The 27701-nt window shown below is 41.9% G+C and overlaps 1 protein-coding gene across 24 annotated transcripts in view; it reads right to left on the reverse strand.

Moving 5' to 3' along the window:
- Window positions 1-482: 482 nt before the first annotated feature.
- MRTFB (myocardin related transcription factor B) overlaps window positions 483-27701 on the reverse strand; it is a 271363-nt gene continuing 244144 nt past the window's right edge. For all 24 annotated transcript variants that reach the window (XM_072753817.1, XM_072753808.1, XM_072753815.1 and 21 more), the window contains 5 exons: window positions 26191-26328; window positions 23134-23292; window positions 22647-22784; window positions 8633-8693; window positions 483-6095 (listed from right to left, as the gene is read on the reverse strand). In XM_072753817.1, the coding sequence (XP_072609918.1) occupies window positions 5563-6095; window positions 8633-8693; window positions 22647-22784; window positions 23134-23292; window positions 26191-26328 (1029 nt within the window). In that variant the 3' untranslated portion in view covers window positions 483-5562. The remainder of the gene's footprint in view (window positions 6096-8632; window positions 8694-22646; window positions 22785-23133; window positions 23293-26190; window positions 26329-27701) is intronic.

Here is a 27701-nt window from a genome sequence, read left to right on the forward strand (position 1 = left end):
CATTTTGCTAAGGGTATCGAATCCTTTTTTTTTAGCATACCTGGTCCTAAAGGCCATTTTGCGTGGTCTATAAAAACACGTCCTATGCGTAGTTTTTTGGAGACTTGGCTAACCTGAAGGACCGTCTGGGGCTTTGGCGAATGTTGTGGGTGGCTTTGCCGCCCCTTAAGAGCGCACCTGCACCGGGCGCGGAATGCACCTGACGCTCCACTGTGTTCTTACGCTGTGGGACGATGAACGTGACTCTGGTGTGGATCTGGTCATGTTCAAGGCAGCCGGTCAGGGTTTCTGCTCAGGGCGGGGGGTGGCTCCCTCCACGTGTGAGCTAGAGCTCGCCTCGGGGAGGCTCCTGCCTGCATCCCGCGCTTTGTGGGGGGGGTCCTGGAGGTGGGGGTGTCCCCCGAGCCCCCCCCCCCGCAGCTCTGTACTGGCTCTCCTCACCCCCAGCGTGCTGGCCTCCCGCCGCACAGCAAGAACCACAGTACATCAAAAGGTTTTTTTATTTGAGACACAAAAATGCAAAATTGCTGAGATATCAAACGTTTCCCGGTCGGCTACCATACTGCCACTATGTACAAAAGATCTGATGATAAATGTGCACACATATAAAAATACAGTATGCGCTACCTATGTACAGTACATGTGCAAAATGTATGGCATTCAAACATGATACGGAATTGATTTCAGGGGTGCAAACAGCAAATACAAAGGCATCATGGTTTTCATTTTAAAAAACAACATAAAGGCAATACACAAATGGACCCCCGATTGCCATAATTTTTTGTTTCTTAAGCTAGTGCTTTAGTAAGCGGGGCTCTGTAGGTTGGTATCTTTCTCCTTGTTTTCATAAAGTGAGATGCTAAGACATAATGTGACCATGAAAATAAGAAGAGAAACACCTATCACACTGTGTTTCTACTGCAAGCAAGAGAGAAGGAAACGAATCTGCACTTAGGAAGAAACTCCGTATTACTACTAAATATGTATTATTCTTAAACCAACAAAACAAATCTATACTATTTTACATGAAAACAATAGAGAAATATCTACATCTTTGTGAAAATTATAACCTTAAGTGGATAATACCTTTTTGGGACTGATTGTTGAGATCTCGTTAGTCTCAAATTTTAAATAAAAAGTGCCTCCTTTTGGCAAATACTTGGCAATGCCTTTGGTTCCTTTAAAGCAAGTTTGCATTACTATTGGTTACTTGAGGTTAAGTACTTTTGGTAAATACTAAACCCTTCCCTAAATGCTCCCTCCTCCCACCCAATCAGCGAGTTTCCTTACAGCATAATGTAGAGAGGTAATTGTTACGAGTCTCGGTGATTCTATGAACTTGGTTAAAGCTTTGTCTTAGTAGTTGGCACAAAGCTCTGTTGAACACGACAGCTGTGTGGATTATCGCCAATGACCTATTTTGATTCCAGGCAGCACCTTTGGTCTGAGATTGCCATCCTGTTGTCACACGACTGTGACATTTCCCAGTCACGATTCACAGAGCAATGTGTTAGTGTGGAGGGTAAGCACTCTTTTGTAAACATGTGCAGCTTTTTATCAGAGCTTGCAGGCAGAAAGCCTTTGCAGTGATGCAGGGATTCCTCAGCTACCGCAAGGAAGGGTGAATGGGGAATACACATAGGCCTCTTGGTTGTCATGCAGGCAGTCACTTCACAAATAGGAAAGGTGGCCAGGACAGACCAGTGAGGGAGCGAGGTTTGGGCCGGGACAAAGAATGACTGCGTCTTCTTAGTTTTCCAGTTTTGACTGCAACCACTTAGATGAGCCTAAATGCAGTTAGGATGCTCTCCAAACACACAGACCTGCCCTTGTAAGCCGTGCTCCTTGATAAAGCTGACCTTCCAGTTAATGTGCTTGGATAACCTGGACTAATTGTGTGGCCTCCAGGGCAGCGGGCAATTTGTCTGATTTCCTGTTCTGTTACCAGGGGTCAGGATGCACGTGTACAGACATGGGTGCCCCCCCACCCCCGACTGCCAGCAGGAGCCTGGTAAGGCCCGCTGCCCGCCAGGCAGGCCCTCGGCAATGGTCTGAGGGCATGTGCTGCACCTGCTAAAGGGCCTTGACCACTCACGTCTATAAGGCCAAGCCCGCTGGCGGACAGGAGAGGGACTATCCCATCACTTGTGAGGACAGCTGCTTTGCCAGCTGCTGTGGCTGGTTGCAGCCTGGGAATTCTGAAAGGGCGCTGCAGACAGCGAGGTGGCCTGGAATGATCTGGGGGTGAGGGGGGAGGAAGCCTGAGTCAACTTTGGTGACAAAATGGGTAACACGCTGCTGATACATCACTCGGGGCTGCTGAGCGCACAGTTCCATAGCGCTATCAGATTACCATGACGTCGCTTTCAACAGGCCGCAGCCTGGAGGCCGCAGCCCACGGCCTTCTGAAATCGGCTGCCTTGGGTGTAGTCACCTGGATCGCAGAACCGCGCAGCCTTTCAAAAGGAAACTTACATGAGAGCTCTCTCTAGGATCATAAAAATAGTCCTATAAAACACGAAGTATCGGAGCAAGATATCCCACGAATTGAGAAGAGATCTATGTACAAATATGTGGCAAATACTGTACAGTAGATTGCACAATTCAGGAGAAACACTAGCACGTGAGCCATCGGGCCCTCGACACGCGCTGCTGAAATGTACGCGAGGACCCCACTGCCCTAGACTTGCAAGGACGGTAGAAGCTCTGGTGTGACTTTCCTGCCCCCCGATGGCGTGACCTGGCACCTGCATACCCTAGAGAGGCAGGCAGGATACTACTCTGTCTCAGGAATATTCAGGAAGGTACGACAATGCGGGAGAACATGTGTCCAGGACCTGGTGGTTTCCTTGGCAATATGATCCGTGAGACGACGTACCACGCTACCACGTCTGAACGACACGCCCGCAGACTGAAAATGCAACTGGCCGTCCTGCCCTGGGCTTTACTGGCTGTGACAGCGCGAACAATACAAATAGTCCTCTGTGGTGAACGCCTCTCCATCGCTTAGCAGGACGTACACCGAGTCAGGTCGGAGGGGTCTTGCTTGCAGCGTCGCCTTTGGTCACGTCACAGGCTGCACATGGTCTGGGTGGTCATGCTAACCTAGAACATGCAGCTGGGACTGTGGACGGCGGCACCCATGCCACACGTGCCGGGCTCGCTGCCCAAGCCAGGACGGGAGGGCCCGGTGGAATGGTGCGGGTAGAGTTGGTGACGGGAGATTCCTCTCCTTCCCTTCTGAGGAAGCTCTTACATAAGGGTGTGAACACATGTGTGAAGTAGGTACTTGAGCAGGTCGTGGTCAGAAGCAGGCAGGCTAGCGGGATGGCGTTCTCTGCACTGACGTATTTCTGGAGAGCATCCTTCCTGTCACAGTTTTCAGACCTTATCTTTAAAAAGCAGGAGGAGAGCTGAGGGCTAGGAGAGCATTTGTGTGCATGGCTCAGGATAGTAGACACAGGAAGTCCATGAGAGCCAATGGCCCTAGCCGCTCACGGGCCTCCTACGGTCCCACTGATGTCTGGTGCTCACTTAAGCCATTTCAATCTGAGTGAGGAGGATGCTCAGAGTCTGAGTGTGCAGTAGGTAAGCCCCAGACAAAAATCCATGGCCCAATCCCCCCGGCCCCAACAAGTACCTGTCCAAGTCAACTGCCCTATCCAAGGAGATGGGCTCTTCTGGAAGGGACGGGCTGGGGCTGGACATCCCGCCTGGAGTGGCACAGCCTCTTGGGCTTGCTCACAGGGCAGCATTCTGTTAACAAAGTTACTAGATTCCATGCACTGGATTACCAGCTTATAAACATTTAAATGACTCACTGAGCATAACTGCTTCTGCCTTGAACCCTTCAGAAATGCTTTCAAGTTGGGAGGTGCCAGTTAAAGAGGGCTCCAGGGTTCTGGGCAGCTAAATACTGGAAAAACAAACCTTCCTTACAGGGAGTAAAATATACAAACCAAAATAAAGATTTGAAAGACGATCAGCTCTTAGGCAAAGCACAAACCCTGCAGTGATGCTCAAATTCTTTCCAAATAATGGATCAGGCTGGCTCTTAGATGGTGATATTCCCACGGTGACGTCTGAGGACTCAGAGAAGCAACCTGACCCTTGGGTTTACATGAAGTGAGGTGCAGAGCATGATGATAGTATTTAAGAAACACCTTCACACTTTTTTGGTAGATTTCAGGGTTGTTTTTTCGTTTTTGTTTTCAGTTACTTACGTTTTGTCATATCCTTAACTAGCTTGAAAATAATTTTGGAAGTCCTGTGATGGTTGGCATTTTAGAAAATTCTTAAACTACCCAGCAAATACATGATAATTTCTTTTCTATATAAAATGATGACTAGTAAAACCTCCAGTTTTTCAATGTTCGGCTTGAGATTGGTGAGAGCTTGGGAATGACATCCAGTTACAAGCCTGTAAAATGACAGGGAAAAGCGACAGAGAAGAGGTGGCCAGACCTGGGGCTCGATGGCCAGCCTGTTGAGATTCTAACCTGGAGCCCCTGCAGGAACATCCTGGGCTGGTGGCACACTTCTCCTCTGCCCTCTCTATGCAACTCAAAAGCTCAGGATATTTTACACTAAAGCCTTCCTTGGTTCTTTGAGATGGGTCTGGTTACCTGAAATCAGTCAGCATTTCTTTAAATACGGAAATACACATGGCTCAAGTACTCTAGAAATAGTCGAGTTATTAAAATAAGGACCACTGGATACCCAATTCCTTACCCCAACATAGGCTGTACATATTACAATGTCAGAGTGTACATACAAATGTCTAATATACACATTAAGATCAATCTAATCAACCCCGAGGGTTGCTAATAGAATTTTCAGTGTTATCAATATATGTGTACTTTTTACAGTGGATTGTTTATGACAGTATTTTGTAGACATTGTCTAGTGATGGTGAAAGATCTTCCACTTAAATTTAAATCTGGGAAGCTAAAGTAAGAGTCCCCAAATCACAAATTACAACACAGAAAAATCAGGTTGGTTGGTTTCTGAATGGAACCAAAAGTCTTCAGCTGGAAGCTGTCACGGAACTGGCTGGCGCTCTCCACTGCCTCTGCTGCCTGGGCCGGGCTCAGGCCATTTCTAGGACATAGCCACATGCAGTGACCGTTCACCTCCCTCCACTGGCATTCTCTTCTGTGTGGAGCTGTCTGCCTTCTATTCAGGGTCTTAAGGTGACCACAGACCACAGAAGTGTAAATGTAGTTTCAGTTGATGACCAGAGAACCCTCGTGTTGTTATCCTCACACATTACTCTTCTGTATGTCTTTATTCATTCTTTGCTGAAGTCTGGAGAAACAGAGGAGTCTTCTTTGACCAATGATTTTTCAGAAAGCCCTGTGCTGTGTTAAATTGCAGAAAATCACTGCTGGGCGCAGTGAAATATTTTCACGCTCGGTTTCCAGGCTGTGCCGATCTATTCATTCTTTCTGTAACAACATATTTTAATTGCAACAATGCAACTATCAATCTGTCTCTAAAAACTGACCTAGAATGCTCTTCATCTTCTTAAACGTCATGAACTAGAATGAGAAATCTATGCTGTTAATCCCATGGCAACGGCAGGTCTTGTGGATCTAGAAAGTCAGCAGAGAACATGCTGGGAGCAGTTGTGCTGAGGGGGGTGAGCCCTGACGTGTTAGGCATGGTAATGTCCAGCCACTCCATGTTGTCCAAGTTTGAGTCAGAAAGGTCAAGTGACAGACAGGGAGTACTTGCAGCAAACTGGGCCTCGGAAGTCTCCATGGGTGAGTGTGAATGGTCCAGCACACTTGAGTGACTCAGCAGATCATTCTGGAGGTCCTCGATCAGAGAGAAGGGCTCTCTGTCTTCACTGCTGCTTTGTAGTGGAACAATTTCATTGGTTGAAGGTAAAGTTCCATCCAAGAAAGCTTCTAGCTGGTTCTCTAGGCTGGCAGATAAACTGCTCATGGGTTCTAAGGAGATGGGGGGTGCCATTTGGACTTGGGGTGGCGGGCGGGACACCACTGTGTTGACTGGCATTGTGGTGATGCTGGCAGTCACTGGTCTCATTTTGGAAATAGGCGAAGGCTCTTCTTTTATAGGGAGGGAAATCTCTGTGCAAAATAATTGAAGTGATTAGTAACATTTTACTACTCTTTAAACATTTTTATCTATTACCAGGGCAATTATTTTATTATTTTGTGAAGATTTATTCACAGTCCATCTTAGGGGTAGGGAGAGAATGCTATTGGTCAGTTATGGTCCTGGATAACCTATAGGATGATGGCTCATCTTAGTTAAGTAAATATTTAGCTTAGAACATTCTGATATATAAAATATATATATATATATATATATATATATATATATATATATATATATATATATATATATATATATATATATATAAAAGAACATTCTGATATGCTTTCTATCCTTTTTGGTAAGAGTGATAAGCATCACAAGCAGTTATATGCCACTAGGTAGGAGTCGATGGTTTTATTTTTTCTAAAGATTTTATCTAAAGATAAAGCAGGCTCCATGCAGGGAGCTCGACGTGGGACTCGATCCTGGGACTCCAGGATCACGCCCTGGGCTGAAGGCAGCGCTAAACCGCTGAGCCACCCAGGCTGCCCTATTTCTTTGATTATTTAATCTTTGGGTCCTTGTTCTCAGTTACTTCAGGCTTCAGACAGGGTACATGGAACTGCCATCACTGTGGCATGCCATCCGCAAGGTCAAAATGTATGTCCTCAGTTTGTGCAGATATGGAGTACATTCTGAATATCATGAAAGATCTAAATATGTTCTTTTTCCAGTTATCATTATAGTTGAACTGTGTGCCCAGTTCAGCTATATACATTCTGTATAAAATTCTAAAGAGATACAATGCCATCTTATTTTATTCCTGAATTAAAGGCAACACACAGCTCCTTTGACTTTCTTTATTTTTCTGACTTGTCTTGTTTTCCGAATTTACCTAAAATCTTGGAAGATCTGGCAAATATCTTAATAAGCACTAACTAGGGCAGCCCTGGTGGCACAGCGGTTTAGCGCCGCCTGCAGCCCCAGTTGTGATCCTGGACACCTGGGATCGAGCCCCACGTCGGGGTCTCTGCATGGAGCCTGCTTCTCCCTCTGCCTGTGTCTCTGCCTGTCTCTCTCTGTGTGTCCCTATGAGTAAATAAATAAAATCTTAAAAAAAAAAATCACTAACTATGGGTTATTCCTTGCTGGATCAAGTAGAAAATTAATGTACCATCTGCTTCAGATACTAGTGTTCATTTAGATACGTTTATTTGAATAAAGTTTCTTTTTTACTTTCTTTTGGGTATCCAGTTTCATTTCTAGATGGATACAGGAGGAGAAATGGATTTGCTAGGAGCTGTGGGAACTCAATGACTGGGGTACATAAGTGAAAGACTCCTATACGTAAACTGTTGACCATGTGTACTGTACTGCTTTTCTGTGTGTGTCTTTAGCACAGTTTGTCATTTCTCATTCCCTGTAGTCATCTCTAGAATTGTTCTGAAAGTTGACAGTACTAAGTAATCAGTCTCATAATCAACTCTTTAAACCTCCTTTCTTATTATTACTGGCATTAATTAACAATAAGATAAAATAATGTCCTCATTGGATGCTTTGCCATCGAAAAAAAATCATTCCTGGTAGAAAATATCTCATTTGATGACTTTGTCACATTTTAATTTCCAAGTTTAGGCTATTAAAAATTACTCCTTTTAATCATTTAGGAAGTCTTTACTTTCGCCAGATTTGGCAAAAAACATTAAAAAAAAAAAAACAACACCTTAAAATCAGGCAATCAAACATCTATTTCTCTTATTTCCACAGCACAGATATATCATACGTTATTTTGCGAGGCCAATGCAGTTCCTAGAAAAAAAAAATCTATTTGCACATGTAGAGAGCTACAGTTAAACATCAAGAATTTCCCATGTCTTCAAAACCAAATAGTATCTGCTATGGATGGAGAAATTTTGATGGATCACTGTTTAAAAATCTGAATTCATCAAGGTAATTTAAGAATACTTACTCTAAAACAGCGTTTGCAATTTTAAAATACTGATTTTTAACTTATTTTGAAAGGTACATTTGCTGAGGTAGAGATACCCTTGATTGTGTGAATGGGGTTAATATTCTTTATCACTTTTTAAGGTGATACACTATAAAGTCTAAGATTTTCAATTATACATAAAGTATTTTAAAAATGCCTTTAAATTCTCACCAAGTTACTAGAGCTTGTGGGTAACGTGATTATTACAAATTAGTAGTGTGCTGCAGAGTGCTTTTATCCTACCACAATGACCTACATATGGGACAGGTTTTGAAGTTTTTCAATGTGGAATTTAAATTTGGCTCTCCTTTGCTATTTTGAGCTGGTCTGTTGTTTCAGCAGGCATAGATCTATGGATAAATCTAACATTATGTTAATATAAGCTGAAATAGTGACTGTTCCTCCATTTATAAGTTGTTTTAATGTTCTAATTGAACAGATTTAAAACATAAACTTCATTGGAATTAGAATATGTTTCTCACTACTCAAAGATATGCCATGAGCTCTAAAGGAAAACGTTCATAAATTTGTCATAAGAGGTTACTTGGATGAGGTCTGATGTGATTTGGGACTTACCCCCACTCTTAATTAGGATATCAAAGAGGTCGTCCATCTGCTGACTGTGTGCATTTGAAATCTACAACAAAGAAGAACAGAAATTAGCCTTCTTTCATACAGATGTGGAAGCATTATACAACTGGGAGCTCTAAGCCACCTTACAGAACATCTAGTTCTAATCTATTATTCGATAATTTTGAGAATGCTGAGGTCACTGCAGACATTAAGCCATTTACCCAGTGTGTGGGAGCTGCTTAAGTGGACAGAGCAAGAATGGGGCAGATACCTAGATCAGCTGACCTATACATTTTTCTTACTTTTTACCATGCATTTTGAGAAGTCGCTAATACTTGCTTTTTTTTTTTTTTTATGCTTGCTTTTAAAAATACTTTATTCATTTGTGTCCAGGTAAAAATATAAGGTATGTATAAAGGTGATTATACTATATTTTTTCGGCTTCACTGAGAGTTACTTGACCTACAATAAACTACACTTACATGTAAACTCATAATACTGTCAATAAAATCAAGATAGCAAACATATCCATTGCCCTGCAACCTTCCTCAATGGTCTTTTGTAATAGTTCCCTCATTCCCAGGCAACCTAGTGACTGCTTTCTCTGGTCACAGAAAAAGAAGTTTAGTTTACATGTCTTGGAGCTTTGTATCAGTGAACCCCTACAGTATACATATTTTTGGAAGTAGAGGAAGCTTCTTTCATTTAACATAATAATTCTGAGATTTAGCCATGTTGTAGAGTACACATCAGGGAAGGTTAGTGCTTATTTATTCATTCATTCATTCATTCATTCATTCATTCATTCATTCATGTATATATAGAGAGGCAGAGACACAGGCAGAAGGAGAAACAGGCAGAAGGAGAAACAGGCTCCATGCCGGGAGCCTGATCGCCCCCTGGACCAAAGGCAGGCGCCAAACCGCTGAGCCACCCAGGGATCCCCTAGTGCACTCTTTTTTATTGCCAAGGATGTTTGTGTTGGTTATTGCCATTTTTTGGCTGTTACAAATAAAGTTGCTGTGAACATTTGTGTACAAGTCTCTATATGAGGTAAATGTCAAGGAGGGCACAGTGGAATCATAGGGTAGCAATAGGTTTAACTTTTTAAGAAATGGCTGTTTTGCAAAGCGATCGTATCATTTTACATTTCCACCAGCACCATATGATATTTCTGGTCACTCTATATTCTTGACAACACTTGGTATGGTCAGTCATTTTAATTTAAGACATTTAATAAGGTGTATAGTGGTTTTGCATTGTGGTTTCAATGTGCATTTTCCTAATGACTAATAATGTTGAGCATCTTTTCATGTGCTTGTTTGCCATCTGTATATTTTCTTTTCTTTTTTTGGGGGGGGGGGGGCTGTTCTAATCTTTTGACTGCTCCAGACTTCTTAGGCATACTGTTTGCATGGTATATCTTTTTCCAATCATTTACTTTTGACCTGTGTCTTTGTATTTAAAATATGCCTCTTCAAACCAAGAAACAGACTCTTAGCTACAGAGAACAAATTGATGGTTACCAGAAGAGGGGCAGGTGGGGGATGGCTGAAGTAGGTGATGGGGATTAAGGAGTGTACTTGTGATGAGCACTGGGTGATGTATGGAAGTGTTGAATCACTATATTGTACACCTGGAATTTATATTACGTTGCATGTTAACTGAAATTTAAATAAAAACAAAAAATAAAAGTTTATATCAAGGAAAAAAGTATGCCTCTTATAGGTGCATATATTAGTTATCTATTATTGTATTACACATTGTACTCCAACAAGTTTAGTGGCTTAAAATGTTAAAGAGTTATTCTCTTACAGTTTCTGTGGGTCAGTTTAAATGGGTAGTTCTGGCTTGGGGTCAAATGTTGAGGATGTGGTCAAATGTTGACCAGGCTATGGCCATTTCAGGCCTTGCTGGAGAATGTCCATTCTGACAATTTCTGCATTTTAATTGTATTGTTTACTCCACTAGCATGTCCTGTGCAGTCAGCGACAGGGTTAAGAGCTTGGGTTTACCGTGTTATTTGATTTGCCCTGTTGTGGTTTTTGTTCCTCCTATGGTTCTTGTCCTTTTAAAAAAGATACTCATTTGATTTATTTTTGGAAATCTAACTTAATCTATTTTATAAATGCTGTACTTTAGTCGTTACCATAGACCTACAACATACATCCTTAATTTTTCACAGGTTACTTCATGTTGTACTATTGTATATAAACTGTAAAACCCCTGTAAAGATCGACTTCCTCCATCTTTTATTAGATATTTTATCTCTTCTTTATCTCAAAATATCTTTAGCTCATTTTCATTCTTAAAGGACATTTTTACTTCATAGAGATTTCTGGTTTGACGATCTCTTGCTCTCTTTACCTCTCCCTCCTCGCTAAGAATTTTAAAGACATTTCTCCACTGTTTTCTGACTTCAGTAGTTTCTGATGAAAAGTGACTCATAAAACAAACTGTTGTTACCCTGTGTGCATTGTATTGCTTTTCTCTTTATGATTGCAGATGTGCTCTTTAACTTTGGCTTTTAATTTGACTCTGATATGCCCAGGCCTTTTATTTATCCCGTTTGGTGTCACTGAGTGTCTCCAAGTTATAAACTTGTCTTTCAGCACATTTGTGAAAAATTTGACCATTATTTCCTAGAATATTTTACCTGTCTCATTCTCTTCACGGACCCCTATCATACCCATCTTAGACTGTTTGATATTAAATAACAAGTCTCTGAGGTTCTGTTCTCTTTAAAAAACAAAATCTTTTGTTATTCAGACTAGATAAATTTTATTGATCTTCAAGTTCACAGACTTTTTACCTTTTTTCACTGTCCTTTCCATTCTAAGACCATCTATATATTTTTTCATTTTAGATATTTTAAATTTTTTTTGCATTTCATTAAAAATATTTCTATGTTTGCTATTTTTTCACTCATTATGAATATATTTTCCTTTACATCATTGACAGTTAAAATAGTTGCTTTAAAATCCTTATCTGCAAGTTCTGACATCTGGATTAGCTGGAGTTGGCCTTAGTTGATTGCCTTTTGCATTTTTTTCCTTATTTGTATATTGTATGTTATAAATGGCTATTATGGATATAAAATTGTGAAGCCTCTGTATTGTTATTTTTCTCAGATGAGTGGTTTCTTTTGTTTTAGCAGGCAATTATCTTGGTTGGACTTGACCTCAAAATATTTTTTGGGCAGAAGTTCCAATCACAGCTCCCATCTTTTTAGCTCAGCTGCTATGATCACTCAGTGCGTTATGTGGCTTAGGGGTCAGTAAGAGATGTGGGCAGACAGAATTTGGGGATCTCCCCTCTAGTTTTTTCCCTTTTGGGCTGCTCTCAGCTCTCTGACTTCCAGAGGATAAAGGCTATGGGTTTTTCTACCAGTAGCCTCACCACTTAGCCTGACCCCAGAGTAAAAGCAGCAAAAAGAGGTAACTCATGCTATTATCACCCTTCCTCTGAGTGTGACTCCTCACCAGACTGTGACTGCATTTATTCGCCCTTCAATGCCTTCATGTTATTGCTTTTTGTGTTATGACCAGGCTTTACAGCTGTTTTCTGTGGAAGACTTACTTCGCCAACAGTGGAACTGGAAGTCTGAGTTTATATAAAGGGATTTGAAAAACCTTAGCTTAATGGTGTATAAAGAGTACCAGACACTGATGTAGAGTTCAGCTCCCTCAGTCTATAAACATTAACCAGAGAGATAAATGGCAGGGATTCCGATCAGCTGTCTAGGTTAAAGTGAGGTAATCATTCTTTGTTGCTGTTACATATATCAAGTGAGTAATACATATTAATCTACACACAAGAACTAGGTTAGGAGGGATGAGTGCTACCTATTAATTTTCTTAAAAATTGCAGTTTAAGCTCTTTGCAATTCACTTAATCTCTGTTCCCCTGAGAAGAGAACAGATGTCACTTCTTAATGCACCAATGGGGAGTCTAGTCCAGCACCATTTGTTTCAAGTCTTTTTGTAAATGTTTACAACTATTTCTGAAATTTGGTTTTTCCCTCACAGATAAGGGCCCCTGCTGAGTATTTAACTGAAGAAACCTTTTACAACCACAAAAGTTATGCTCTTTTGCATGAAGCACATGGCAACTGTTTACTTCCTCAGGGAGTCAGTCCACTCTGAACAACCCTGCACACCCTTTGTGAGTATGCTGCCTGGAACTGAGCAGTTTCTGTGGCTGCTCACTGAGCCAACTGGGTAGGTCAGTGTGACCACTCACTCCCTGGTTGAGGGGACTGGCTTATTTGGTGCTTGCTGCCAAAAGCGTTGACAGCTCTTGGTCACGTACAACCTATCAGGCCACACTGAGTCACTCCAGAGAACATGGGAGTAAGGGGCACCAGCACAGTGAGGCTCCCAGTCCTGCTATTTGCTGTGAGTACTAAAGTCTTACTCGGACCTGCTCTATCTTGTCCTCTACTTGCAGTACCCACAGAGTGCTGTGAGGGTCACCTGTTGCATCCTCTGGGAGGCATGGGTTCTTTCTTGAAACTTACCTGGGTATTAGTTTAGATGGGCAGGGAGACCAAGAGAAAGGTTTAGGGTAAGGTGTGACAAGGTTATTGTGGTTGGGCACCCACCATAGGCCAGATGCCTTTACAGACAGGAACTCTATTCCCATCTTTTGGAATAGGGAGCAATAGGGAAGGCTCAGAGGACAGGTAAGCACCTTGCATAGAACCACATGGTTACCGGCTATGGATCAGTACATAGTGAAGTCGGGAGGACCTTAGGTCTGTCTCCTTCGGGGTGCATTGGTGCTTGGATGAACTGGCCTGCTGGAGCAGAGGGTGCTACGGATGACAATGAGATGAAGCAGGAGAAGGCAGGTGTAGGTGCTGGGCAGTCTTAATGGCCAGCCTGGTACAAGGTTAATTTAGTGCCACCCTGACACATGGTGGCTTTAGAAAGTAGGAGGATCCTAAGCTCACCTCGTCCCATGGACACACCTAGATAACAGCCACATCAGAACAACTAAGAAAAATCACCTGAAGCCTGGCACAAAAGATTTTCCACAGTTTACTGTAGAGAGGAGGGTACATGGAACAGAGGAGGAGGGGCAGAGATGAAGTAACGAACCAAACTCCTGGTGAGACTAACCACAAATGAGAGAGATGCCACAAGCATAAAGAAAGGAGAGTTGACCCCACGTTAGGCATTCTAGCCATGGGGGAGCCAAACTAGAAAGATTTGAAAACCATTGGGGCTTAACTCTGGGAGAGCTGGATGGCAACAGGAAACTGAGTCCTCACCCTTAAAGATCCAGCATAACAAACAGCCCCATTGAGATACAGCACAGAAGTTAGTAGTTTGAAAAGTGCTTGAAGCATAAGGGAAGATTTATTTACTAATCTCAGAACATGTGCTGGAGAGGCAGGAATCTTTAAGAGATTTCTGCAAGAGCAAAAGAACTGGTGGGCACCATTCTTCCTCTGCTCAAGTCTAGACATCCAACAGCTGCAGTAAACAGTACAGTTACCATCTACCTTGCTAACACTACACTGTGCTCTGCATTTTCCTGGAGACTCACACTACCCAAGATGCCCCACTTTAAGCAGCTCTGGCAGGAACCGGCTCCACTCCAAAGTGACTCCTGTCCTGGGCAGAGGGGAAGATAACCACACACACCAATTCTACTGCGGTCCCAGTCTTTCCCCCTTGGGGAAGACATCTGATTTAACTGCTGGCCCCGCCCACCAATAAAAGACAAGGAAGAGAGTGCCCTGCAGGTTGGTACAGCCACAGCCCTGGCAAATGGGCTGAAGGCAGGGATCTGGTCTGATCCAACTATAAATCCAAGGCAGCCCAGACTGGCCCCTAACAGCAGACAGACCAAACCCTACCACAACAGGCAAAATAGGCCAGTGCAGCCAACTGGACTGGGGGCAAATGTGGCTCAGCCACAACAGTAGGGTGCATGAAACACATGTAACAGACACCTCCTGAAGCAACTACTTCTGGTGAGCAGGGCACTCACTACAGGGCACTACAGCACCTCTTTTTCCTGAGGCCACTGCTTTCAAAAGCAGGATATGTAGCTGACTTTCCTAGTACATAGAAACAGAGATTTAGACAAAATGAGGAGACAGAGGAATGCTTCCCCAAAGAACCAGAGATGAACTCAATAACTGAAATTAAAAATATACAAGGTGAGGGGAGCACCTAAGTGGCTCAGTTGATTAAGCATCTGCCTTCCGCTCAGGTCATGATCCTGGGGTCCTGGGATTGAGCCCTGCATCAGGCTCCCTGCTCAGTGGGGAGTGTGCCTCTTCCTTTCCCCCTCTGCCTGTGCTCTCTTTGTCAAATAGAATCTTTAAAAAAATAGACAAGAGGGAATCAAATCTAGATTACAGGAAGCAGAAGAATGGATTAGTCAGCTGGAAGACAGAGTAATGGAAAGCAAATAAGAACAAAATACCACAAAATGAGAGCAGGCTAAGGGAACTCAGCAACACCATTAAGCATGACAATATTCACATTATTGGGATCCCATAAGGAGAAAAGAGAGCACAAAATTTATCTGAAGAAGTAATAGCTATAAAATTCCTTAATCTGGAGAAGGAAACAGACACACAGGTCTAGAAGGCACAGCAAGCCCCAGAGAGATGAACCCAAGAAGGTCCACACCAAGACACATAGTAATTAAAATGGCCAAAAGTAGTGATAGAGAATTTTGAAAGCACCAAAAGAAAACAGCTATATATAAAAGAAACCCCATATGACTATCAGCTCATTTTTCAGCATAAACCTTACATGCCAGAAGGGAGTGGTGTAATATAGTCAAAGTGCTAAAAGGAGAAAACCTACAAGAATACTCTACCCAGCAAGGATATAATTCAGAATAGAAGGAGAGAAAAAGAGTTTCCCAAACAAAATGTAAAGGATTTCATCACCACTAAGCCAGCCTTACAAGAAATGTTACAGGGAATTCTTTGGAAAGAAAAGGCCATCATTAGGAGGAAGAAAATTAGAAAAGGAAAAATTTCACAGGTAAATACAAACATAATAAAAGTAGATTAATCATATAAACACAGAATTAAGGTTAAAGCACACAAGCAGTAAAGTCAATTAAATCAGTCCAGGGATTCACAAAATAAAAGGATGTAAAGTATGACATGATATATATAAAATGTGCCAGGGAGGAGTAAAAATGTAGTGTTTTTAGAATTAGTACAAACGTGACTATAAAATTAATATATATTTGCTATATGTATAGCACGTTATCAATCTAATAGTAACCACAAATCAAAAACCGGTAATAGATAGGCAAAAAAAAAAAAAAAAAAGACAAAGGAATTCAAGTATATCACTCAAGAAAGACATTAAGCTGCAAGGGAAGAGAGCAAGGCAGGAAAGGAACAGAGAAGAAATACAAAACTAATCATAAAACAAGTAACAAAATGGAAATAAGTACATACCCATCAATAATTACTTTGAATGTAAATGGACTAAATATTCCAATCAAAAGACACAGGGTGACTGGCTGGATTAAAAAAAAGCAAAATCCATCTATATGCTGCCTATAGGACACTCACTTCAGACCAAAAGACATGCAGATTGAAAGTAAAGGGACGGAAAAACATTTATTATGCAAATGGAAGTGAAAAAGGAAGCTCACATAGCAATACTTAATCTATCAGACAAAACAGACTGCAAAACAAAGGACACTACATATGGATAAAGGGAACATTCCAATAAGAAGAAATAACAATTGTAAATAGTTATCCTCACAACATAGGAGCAAATACATAAAGCAACTATTAATAGACATAAAGGAAGAAACTGACAGTAGTATATAATGGTAGGGGACTTTCCACAAGAACTAGAACAAAGAATCCTAAAATTTGTATGGAACCACAAAAGACCTTGACTAGCCAAAGCATCTTGAAAAAGGAGAACAAAGTTGGAGGTATCACAATCCTCGTTTTCAAGATACAAAGCTGTACTAATCAGAACAGTATTGTACTGGCAGAAAAAGAGACACCTAGATCAATGGAACAGAATAGAGAGTCCAGAAATAAACCCATTCTTCTATGGTCAATTAATCTATGACAAATAAAGCAAGAATATACAATGGAGAAAACACAGTCTATTCAACAAACGGTGTTAGGAAAACTGGACAATGACATGCAAAAGAATGAAACTGGGTGACTTTTTTTATACCATGCACAAAAATAAACTCAAAATGCATTAAGGACCTAAACATGAGACCTGAAATCATGAAAGTCCTAGAAGAAAACAGGCAATAATTTCTTGAATATCAGCCATAGAAACATTTTTGTATATGTGTCTCTTCTGGCAAGGGTAACAAAAGCAAAATTAAACTCTTGGGGCTGCACCAAGATAAAAAGCTTCTGCACAGCAAAGGAAACCATCAACAAAGAGGTAGCCTATGGCATGGGAGGAGATATTTTCAAATGATATATCTGATTAAGAGGCTAATATTCAAAACATATGAGGACGTTATACAATTCAATACCAAAAAACCAAGTAATCCAATTAAAAAATGGGCAGAAGACATGAACAAACATTTCTCCAAAGACATACAGATGGCCAATAGATACATAAAAGATCCTCAAGATCACTCATGATCAGGACATGCAAATCAAAACCATAAGGAGATATCACCTCACCCCTGTCAGAATGGCTAAAATCAAAAACACAAGATAACAAGTGCTGATGTGGAAAAAAAGGAACCCTTGTGCACTGTTGGTGGGAATATAAACTGGTGATGCCACTGGGGAAAACAGTATGGGGGTTCCTCATGAAATTAAAAACAGAATTACCTTATGATCTGGTAATCACAGTATTGGGTGTTTATGCAAGGAAAACAAAAACACTAATTTGAAAAGAGATACGCACCCTTATGTTTATTGTAGATTATTTACAATAGCCAAACTATGGAAGCAGCCCAAGTGTCCATCAGTAGATGAATGGATAAAGAAGATGGGGTGTGTGTACGCAGTGGAATATTACTCAGCCATAAAAAAGAAAGAGCTCTTGCCATATGCAACAACACTGATGGACAGAGAGGCTATAATGCTCAGTGAAGTAAATCAGCCAGAGAAAGATAAATACCAAGTGATTTCACTCATGTGGAATTTAAGAAACAAAACAAAGGAAAAAGACAAGCAAAAACCCAGACACTTAAATAGAGAACTAGTGGTTGCCAGAGGGGAGACAGGAGAAGATGGGTGCAATAGGTGACGGGGATGAGGAGTACACCCAATGTGATGAACACTGAGAAACGTAAAAAATTACTAGGGATCCCTGGGTGGCGCAGCGGTTTAGCGCCTGCCTTTGGCCCAGGGCGTGATCCTGGAGACCCGGGATCGAATCCCACGTCGGGCTCCCAGTGCATGGAGCCTGCTTCTCCCTCTGCCTATGTCTCTGCCTCTCTCTCTCTCTCTGTGACTATCATAAATAAATAAAAGTTAACAAAAAAATTAAAAAAAAATTACTGAATCACTATATTGTACACCTGAAACTAATCTCACACTGTACGTTAATTATACTTGAATAAAAAAAAGAAGAGAAACTTGTATCAAATACATGCCCTGGCCATCATCACATCTATCCTTAACATGACCCATTTCCCCAAGGAGAAGTTAATTAAAAGGAAAACCCTGAGTTTGAGTAAGCAGGAAGTGCAGGTTACATAGTAGCCAAAACTAGGAGTCTTCCCAGTGAATGGTATTTTGATTTAAAGTAGCATTTAAAGGAGAAGCACCGGAAATGGCAGAGTGGGAAGATCCTGAGCTCACTTCCCATGGACACATGAAGTATGTAAGTAACTAAATATAGTGAGACTCATTCTGAAAATGACCTGAAGACTAACAGAACATCTCTCTACCACAGCTAAAGATACAGAGAAGGGAAGGAGGGGCAGGGATGAGGTCAGGAACCAAATCTCCAGCACAGTGATCCCCAACACTCATGAGCGTGGAGGTCCTCCATGAGGAGCAAGGGGAGCAAGCCTCACAGGGTGCACACCCCATCCTGGGATCTGCAGTGGGTAGATGAGCTTCCATAACCTCTGGGTTTGAAAATCAGTGGGGCAAAAGACAGAAGGCTAGAGGAACTGAGATTCTGCTCTTAAAGGGCCAGAGCATTTTATCACTTGGCCTGGGACCCAGCAGAGAAGCAGCAGTTTGAAAAGTGTCTGAGTGACATGTGAAAGGGATTTACTTTTTAGGGCATGTGCTGGAAGAGAAGGATCTCTGGGAAATTTGTATATGAATATAAATACTGCTGAGAGCCAGCTCTGATACTGTCCATCTATCATATTAGCACTGTTTGCCCGGACTCACCAGGTAGACAACTTGCTCTAGAGAAAGGTGGGGCCAGCCCTGTCCACCAGCATACCCAAAGAATTGGTCTAGTCACAACAGCAGAGTACACACAGGACACCCCTGGAGTGTCTGGTTCTGGTGGGCAGCGGGGATTGCATTACTGGGCCCCCCAGGATGCCTTCTGCACAAGGCCACTACTTTTAAGACCAGGAGATATAGACGGCTGACTTAATACATGGAAACAGAGTCAGACAAAATAAGGAGACAGAAATACATTCCAAATGAAAGAACAACACAAAACCACAGAAAAAGGACTACATGAAACAGAGATAAGCAATCTTCCTGATAAAGAATTCAAAGTAATGGTCATAAAGATGCTCAGTGGATCTGAGTGAACTCAGAACTGCAACAAAGAAACAAAATATAAAAAAGAACCAATCAAAGCTGAAGAATAAAATAAATGAAATGAAAAATAAACGAGAGAATCAACAGCAGATTAGGGGATGCAGAAGAACAGGTGAGTGATGTGGAAGACAGGGTAGTGGAAATCATCCAAGCTAAACAGCAAAAAGAAAAAAGAAGAAGAAGAAAAAAAAAGGATAGGTTAAGGGACCTCTGGGACAGGTGTACTGACATTCCCATTACAAGGGTCCCTGAAGGAGAAGAGAGAAAGGGCCAGAAAAGTTATTTGAAGAAATAATAGCTGAAAACTTCCCTAACCTGAGGAAGGAAATAGTAAGGCCTAGGAATCACAGAGAGTTCCAAATAAGAAAAACTCAAGGACATCCACATAATAACTAAAATGTCAAAAATTAAAGATAGACACTTAAAAGCAGCAAAAGAAAGGCAGTGGGTTTTGTACATGGGAAGCTGAGGTTTCAGCAGAAACTTTGCCAGAAGGGAGAGGTATAATATATTCCAAGTGGTGAAAGGAAAACATCGACAACCAAGACTACTCTACTCAGCAAGACTATCATTCAGAATGGAGGGAAAAAATACAGAGTTACCCAGGCCAATAAAAGTCAAAGGAGTGCATCATCCCTAAACTGCCTTATAAGAAATGTTAAAGAAACTTCTTTAAGCAGAAAAGGCGATAACTTAGAAGAAAATGATGAAAAGAACAAGTTTCACTGGTTAAAGCAAACATATAGTCAAGGTAGTAGATCAGTCACTTATAAAACTAGTATGAAGTCTGAAAGGCAAAAGTAGTAAAATCAGTTGTATCTAAAATAAAGGATCCACAAAGTAAAAAAGATCTAAAATATGACATCATATACCTAAAAAAGGGGAGTAAAAATATTGTTACTTTTAGAATGTGTTTGGTTTAAGCTACTATCATACTTTATACACAGGATATCATATATGAGCCTCATGGTAACCACAAACGCAAATCCTGCAACAGATACCCAAAAAGAAAGAGTAAGAGATCCAAGCATACCATTAAAGAAAGTCATCTAATCACAAAGAAAAAGAACTATGAAAAGAAATACAAGAACAACCAGAAACAATTTTAAAATGGCAATAAGTACATACCTATCACTTTAAATATAAACAGACTGAATGCTCCAATCAAAAGACATAGGGTTACTGAATGCATAAAACGATAAAAATTCACATTGCCTATAAGAGACTAATTTTTTTAAAATATTTTTTTTAATTTTTATTTATTTATGATAGTCACAGAGAGATAGAGAGAGGCAGAGACACAGGCAGAGGGAGAAGCAGGCTCCATGCACCGGGAGCCCGACGTGGGATTCGATCCCGGGTCTCCAGGATCGCGCCCTGGGCCAAAGGCAGGCGCCAAACCGCTGCGCCACCCAGGGATCCTGAGACTAATTTCAGACTCAAAGACACATACAGACTTAAAGTGAATGGATGGAAAAAGCTATTCCATACAAATGGAAGTGAAAAAAAAAAAACCTGATGTAGCAATATTTATAACAGACATGGGGTTACTGGGTGATGCGCATTAAGGAAGGCACTTGATATAATCAGCACTAGGTGTCATATGCAACTGACGAATCAATTCTACCTCTGAAACTAGTAATACAGTATATGTAGTTAACATATAATTTAGTTAAAATTGATTTTATTATTTTAAAAAATATTTTATTTATTTATTCATGAGAGACACACATAGAGAGAGAGGCAGGGACACAGACAGAGGGAGAAGAAGCAGGTTCCCTGCAGGGAACCTGACGTGGGACTCGATCCCAGGACCCTGTGATCATGATCTGAGCCGAAGGCAGATGCTCAACCACTGAGTCAACCAGGTGCCCCACTAAATTGAATTAAAAAAAAAAACAAAAAAAAAAAAAAAAACACAGACAAAACAGACTTTAAAGCAAAAGCTCTAACAAGAGACAAAGAAGGGCACTGCATAATGATAAAGGGATCAGTCCAAACTAAGGATACAACATCTGCAAATATCTATGCACCTAACACAGGAGCCCCTCCCTCCCCCCGCCACACACACAGATAAAGCAAATATTAACAGACTAACAGGAGAAACCAACAGTAACACAGTAATAGTAGAGGACTTTAACATCCCACTTACATCAACGAATAGATCATCCAGGCAGAAAATCAATAAGAAACAGTGGTTCTGAATGACACATCAGACCAGACAGACTTAACAGATACAGATAGAACATTCCATGCCCAAACAGCAAAATACACGTTTCCAAAGAAGACATCCAGATGGCTAACAGACATAGAAAAGATGTTTAATATCACTCATCATTAGGGAACTACAAATCAAAACCACCACAGATACCACCTTGTACTTATCAGGATTGCCTGTATGAAAAAAGCAAGAGATAACAAGTGCTGGTAAGAGTGTGGAGAAAATGGAACCCCTGGTACACTGCTGGTGGGAATGCAACCTGGTGATGCCAGTGTGGAAAACACTATGGAGGTTCCTCAGAAAATTAAAAATAGAGTTACCCTATGATCCGGTAATCTTACTACTGGGTATTTATTCAAAGAAAGCAAAAAAATTAATTCAAAAAGATATATGCACCCTTATGTTTATTGGAGCATTACTTATGCTAGCCAAGATATGGAAGCAGCCCAAGACGAAAGGATAAAGAAGATGTGAAGATGTGATACACACAGAGGAATATTACTCAACTATAAAAAAGAATATTTTTCCCATTTGTGACCATAGAGATGGACTAAGAGATTATGCTAAGTTAAGTAAATTAGAGAAAGACAAATACCAAATTATTTCACTTATATGTGGAATCCAAAAAACAGAACAAATGAACAAAACAGACTCAAAAATACAAACACACTGGTGGTTGCCAGAGGGGAGATGGGATACAGGGATGGGTGAAATAAGTGAAAGAGGATTAAAAGGTACAAATGTCCAGTTACAAAATAAATCACAGGGATGTAAGGTACAGCACAGGGGCTAAAGTCAATGACACTGTATTAACTCTACTAACTACATCTATGCTGGTGAGCATTTCACAATGTATATAAATGTCAAGTCACGGTGTTGTACACCTGAAACTAGTATAATATTGTATGTGGACCATACTTCAATGAAAACAAACAGGATTTAAAGTGCAAACAAGGCCCCTGGCTCCGAAATTTGTGTTTCTGTCGTGGCTAGTACATCTTAGACAGAGGGTTCCACATGAGGATGACACCCCAAATGTAAGCCCGTGGTGGACTGCGGCCACTGGCTTCACTTACCTCAGGAAGGGAGGACTGGGCGCTGCGCGTCTGCTTGATGGCCTCCTCGTAGCGGGGAGGGTCTTTTGTCTTGGGGACCGGGCTCCCGAACAGGGAGTGCTGGACGACACACTGCTGGGGTGGCGGTGGTGAGGCGGGCTGAGGCAAACAGAGGGAGGTAGACGTCAGCTCTAGCAGCAAGCTTCCCTGAGCCCTGGCCCTGGCGACGTGCGGCTCTGCCCTCAGCACAGGGCAGCCCCATCACAGTATTCGTCAGTTCATGAGCCTTAGGATCTGTACGGCTCGCAAGGGACCATCTTGAGTGGGAAAGGTCATCCTTACTGTGCTAACAGCTAAGCTGCCCCTTAACAACTGTCACCACAGCATTTTGGCTGTTTTGTCCCACGCATACTGATACTTAGTCCAAGGCAAAAGTGTGGGGCTTTAGAACGCTTTAGGACGGTCGTGAGCTTGCCCAGTCTCTGCAGCCCTGGGCTCGCAGCATTACCTTATTGGAAGTGGCAGGTCCATTCTGCAGGGATGGAAGTGGTGCATTTCTGGACTGGAGAACGCTGGGGGGCGTCTTATTAACAAAGGGCTGCTGGACCCCTGGAGTGGGTGCTCTCTGATACGGGAGAACTGTATTCGATGCCGAGTTTGTGAAAACCTGTAATGAACCAATATTTTCTATTGTTTGTTTTTCTGCTCTTCCTAGCAGAGAAAACCATGTTTTAGGACAGGGGTCGGCAGATTTAAGAGCAACCAAGGGTTCAGTTTAGGGCTTGTAGGCAATGGGGTCTCCGAGGTAACTGCTCACCTCTACCCCGCAGCCAAGAAGCAGCTTCAACCATACAGAAATAAATGGATGGCACTTGGTTCCAGGAAAACTTTATCTACAGAGACAGGCGTGGGCTGGACGTGGCCCTCAGGCCAGGGGTTGCAGACCCTGATTTTCCAATGTCAACCATCCCTTTACTGAGTGGCCTGTCTTTGATGGAGGTGTAGACTGCACCTTCTGGGAAGTCAGCATTTGTTCAGTACGATATTTCTCTTAAGCGATAGCTGAATTTCTCCTGTTCCTCACAGGGTGATCTCATCTACTCTAACAGCTTTAATGTTCACCATTAAGCTAATAATTCCCAAACCCACCTCTCTTTTCCAACCTTGCTAAGTGCCGAAGCCACATTAATAACCCTTCTAAACATAAGTTTGGGACATCTCAAATTTAATATATTCCAAACTAAACTTTCCCCTTTCCTCCTACCACCTCCAGCCTCTGAGGAAAAATAATTCTTTTTATTTAAAATAATTTATTTTTAAAACTTTGGTAAATGGAGCCGTCAGTGTCTTCTGCTTTCTGCCCCCAGTGCCTGCACAGCTTCGGAATGCGTCCTGAATCAGGCCTCTGTTCTCTGCTGTCCCAATCCAGGCCCTTGCTGGTGATCACTGGAAAGCTGGCACAGCCCCCTCACTGGGCCTCCCTCCCCGTCAGCCCTGCCCCACAGACAGAGCCTTGACCCCACACCTGACGGAGCCCCAACACTCCCCGGCTCCTCTGTCCTTAGTGGTGAAACCCTCCTCTCTGGCTGTCATGCAAACCTTCTACTACCTGCCCCCTTTTCTATCCTACCAGAACAGCCACATGTACTGTGGCCACACTCAATTTTCAGGTTTCTTGAAAATGTCTCCAAGTCCTTGTAAGGCTCCATTTAGAATCTGCCCCCTTCTGAGAAGCTCACTCCTGCTCAGTCAGGGGGTGGTGAGGGTTCCCTCTGGTGGAATGACCAAGGGTTTACTTAGCCCCCATTATTAGCCAAAGGTTTTTGCAGAAGGAGAAGCAGGCTCCCTGCAGGGAGCCTGATGTGGGACTGATCCTGGGTCTCCAAGATCACGCCCTGGGCTGAAGGCGGCGCTAAAGCGCTAAGCCAACCGGGCTGCCCGCCCCTAGTATTCTAAAGGAGAAAAACTCATGCCTATGTTTGTATAGTAAATATACGCACATATTTCTTAACTGGGAAAGTATACGCACGTGAGTGTGTCTGTGTGTGTCCCTCCAAACAGTATAGCTGCTCTGGGTGAGGAGTTCTGTAAGTGTACTCCTCTTTGAAAAGGCTGAATTTCCTTGTATTTGGTACAATAATTTTTTCCTTTAAAGTGGAATTACTGATCCCCACTTCTAGTATTTTGAGACTTAGTGAACAAGTCCTTATCCTGTCTACATCCTGTTTTTCTCCCTCCTCTCTCTCTTAAAAAAAAAAAAAAAAGGAAACTATCTTGACATTTGAACATTCACTAAGCTTATCATTACACTATGTTATTCTGAGCCTGAAGTAAATAAAATACAGCTCTAATTCCCTGCTCACAGGGTTTCCCAGTCAGGAGATTCCACAAGAGAGCACATGGTGGCGTAACTACTGTGACATAGGCCTTACTTCTGTCTGTTGCCACAGGGCCTTAGCCCTGACAGTTGACACTACTTTGGGCTGTGTCTAATTATTCAAGTTCTTTTTCTTTTTTAATTTATTTTTTAATTTTTTATGCAGGACTCAATCCTATTCAAGTTCTTTTATGCTGAAGATTAAAATTCTGGGATGGATAATTCTCAAGGTTTATTTATTTATATTATTTTTTTTAATTCTCAAGGTTTTAAAACAGCAAGACCTGGGGTAATGGGTGACTCAGTCAATTAAGCATCCAACTTTTGATTTCAGCTCAGGTTGTGATCTCAGGGTCGTGAGACCAAGCCCCATGTTTGGCTCCATGCTCAGCACAGAGTCTGCTTAAGATTCTCTCTCTCTCTCTCTTCCCTTCTGCCCCTCCCCACTCTCTAAAAAAACAAATTAAAAAATAAAAAATATTAAGTCCTATTTTTGAGACCTAAAGAGTTTTCTGGCAAGAAGATGTACACATAGCTCCACCTACTGGATACGAGGGAATTTTGGTAACTTTTGGGGCTGTCACATCAGAACTTTTTGGTAGGAGCATATGCAGAGGTTCCTGAACCCTAGACCAACACTGTCATTTTAAAGATGAGGAAAATGACACTCAGAATATAAGTGAATTCTGTATAAGGCCAACCACGTAGGAAGTGGGGAACCAGAATAAGCAGACCTGGGCCTTCTGGCTCTTAATCTATAAGATGACAACAAACTCTTTTATAAAGATCTTACTGGAGGTAAACCTTTCAGAAAGTATCTTTTTCATCTTCAAGTGTCTCTTCCCAGGGAACAGCATTTTCTTCCCCCACTCCCCAAAATGATTAATTTGAAAAGAAATTTATTTTAAACCCCAGAAAATCCTACATATGAGGACTGAAAACACACTTTTGAAACTTCTACTTGGAAAAGGGGCTTAACTGTGAAGACAAGCTATCTTTCAGTAATAAAGAATTCTCTTCCCCAAATAACTGGGTAATCTGCAGCCAGATGCCATGTGACCTGAGGCCGACGCGAGAGGAGACACATCACACAGAAGAGATGCTTCCCACGAGGAGACTGCTTTTTGGACACTGAAGAGATAACAGTACAAATAAGCAAGAGCCTGTCACCCATTAGCATTCACCAACCTTTCTAACTTGCTGAGGCTGACTGAGCACATGTGGCGTGAAAGTATCTTGTTTCTGAGGTACAGTCTGGGCTAAGCCTGAGGACAGGGTGGCAGTTGCTGTCTGAGGCTGAGTCTGGATTCCTGCTTGTGCTGGAGTCTAGGAAGCAAATAAAAAAATCAATTTAATTATCAAAATCATACTCAGAATCAAGAGTCTGAATGTGGAGACACCTGGCTGGCTCAGTCGGAAGGATGTGCAACTCTTGATCTCAGGGTCATGAGTTTGAGCCCCATATTGGGTGTAGAGATTACTAAACACACACACACACACACACACACATATATATATAAACCTTGGATATGGAATAACTGGTCATGTGGGGATTGTATCTGAAATGGAATAAAATATTTACAGATACATACTTCAATTCATCAACACATAGATTTAAGCCTTAATTCTAAACCAGAGAGTGACACACCAGACCAGTTATTTTCATGTTCTTATTTCTTCAGTGGTTATGATTTTCATTTGAAAATTTTGAGAAAAGAGAAAACTGAAATAAAGGCCTGCAGTGGCTCTCCACATACTAGGTCAGGGGTTGTAATAATTGTAATAACAGCGAAGAAATCTGTGAGGCCCGAACTCCTACTTTGAAGTTGTAGGATGTGCTCCCTCTGGGGGCAGTCAGCCACGTGCTGGAGCACACACAGGCCCAGGATAAAACCCAGTTCTTGATCTGACATCAACTTTACTGGAACATTTGGTTGGAAAACAAAGGTCAAGAAGAGCTATCTTACAGAGTAGAGTAGACTTTCGATTTCACAGACACTGTAAAGGTTCAATAGGGGAATCAGAATTTCTGCACATGCCAAGGGCCTTCGGGTCATGCTTCCTAACCCCAGGGGAATAGGATCACTCCTTTCTGCCATTAAGAGTGTCCGGGGCATCAAAGTTGAGGAACACTGCCACAAACAGTTTCTGTTTACTGGGGCCCTCACACTTTGTTGAAACCTATCAAAATGCATTCCATAAAATAACTTAAGGTCAATATACAGGTTATGGAGGCATTAAAGGAGATTTCATGCCTACCAGAGTTTCATCACCTGTCTCGGCAACATCCTCACTCCTAGGGTTCTGGACACATTTCCCTTAGGTGCCCAATGTGCCTTTGGCATCTTCACCTCACTGGTGTCTTTCAAGAATTACATTTAGGAGGCACCATACAGGAGTGGGTGTAAAAGTGAAAACTCTGCAGTCAGAATTACCCAGCTCGTGGCCCCAGTTTCCCTATCTCAGTATGGATGTTATCACTTAGATCTTCTGGGAGAAGGGACGGCTAAAGGGAGTAAGCCAGTTAAAGTACATGGATGGGATGCCTGGCTGGTTCAGTCAGGAGCATGCGACTCTTGATCTTGGGATCATGAATTCAAGCCCACACTGGGTATAGAGATTACGTAAATAAATTAAGAAATTAAAAAAAAAACAAAACAAAATACTTGATGCTGTGACTTGCACACAAAAAGTACACG

The sequence above is a fragment of the Vulpes vulpes genome, chromosome 3, assembly GCF_048418805.1.
Source record: "Vulpes vulpes isolate BD-2025 chromosome 3, VulVul3, whole genome shotgun sequence".
In the NCBI taxonomy this organism is placed as follows: domain Eukaryota; kingdom Metazoa; phylum Chordata; class Mammalia; order Carnivora; family Canidae; genus Vulpes; species Vulpes vulpes.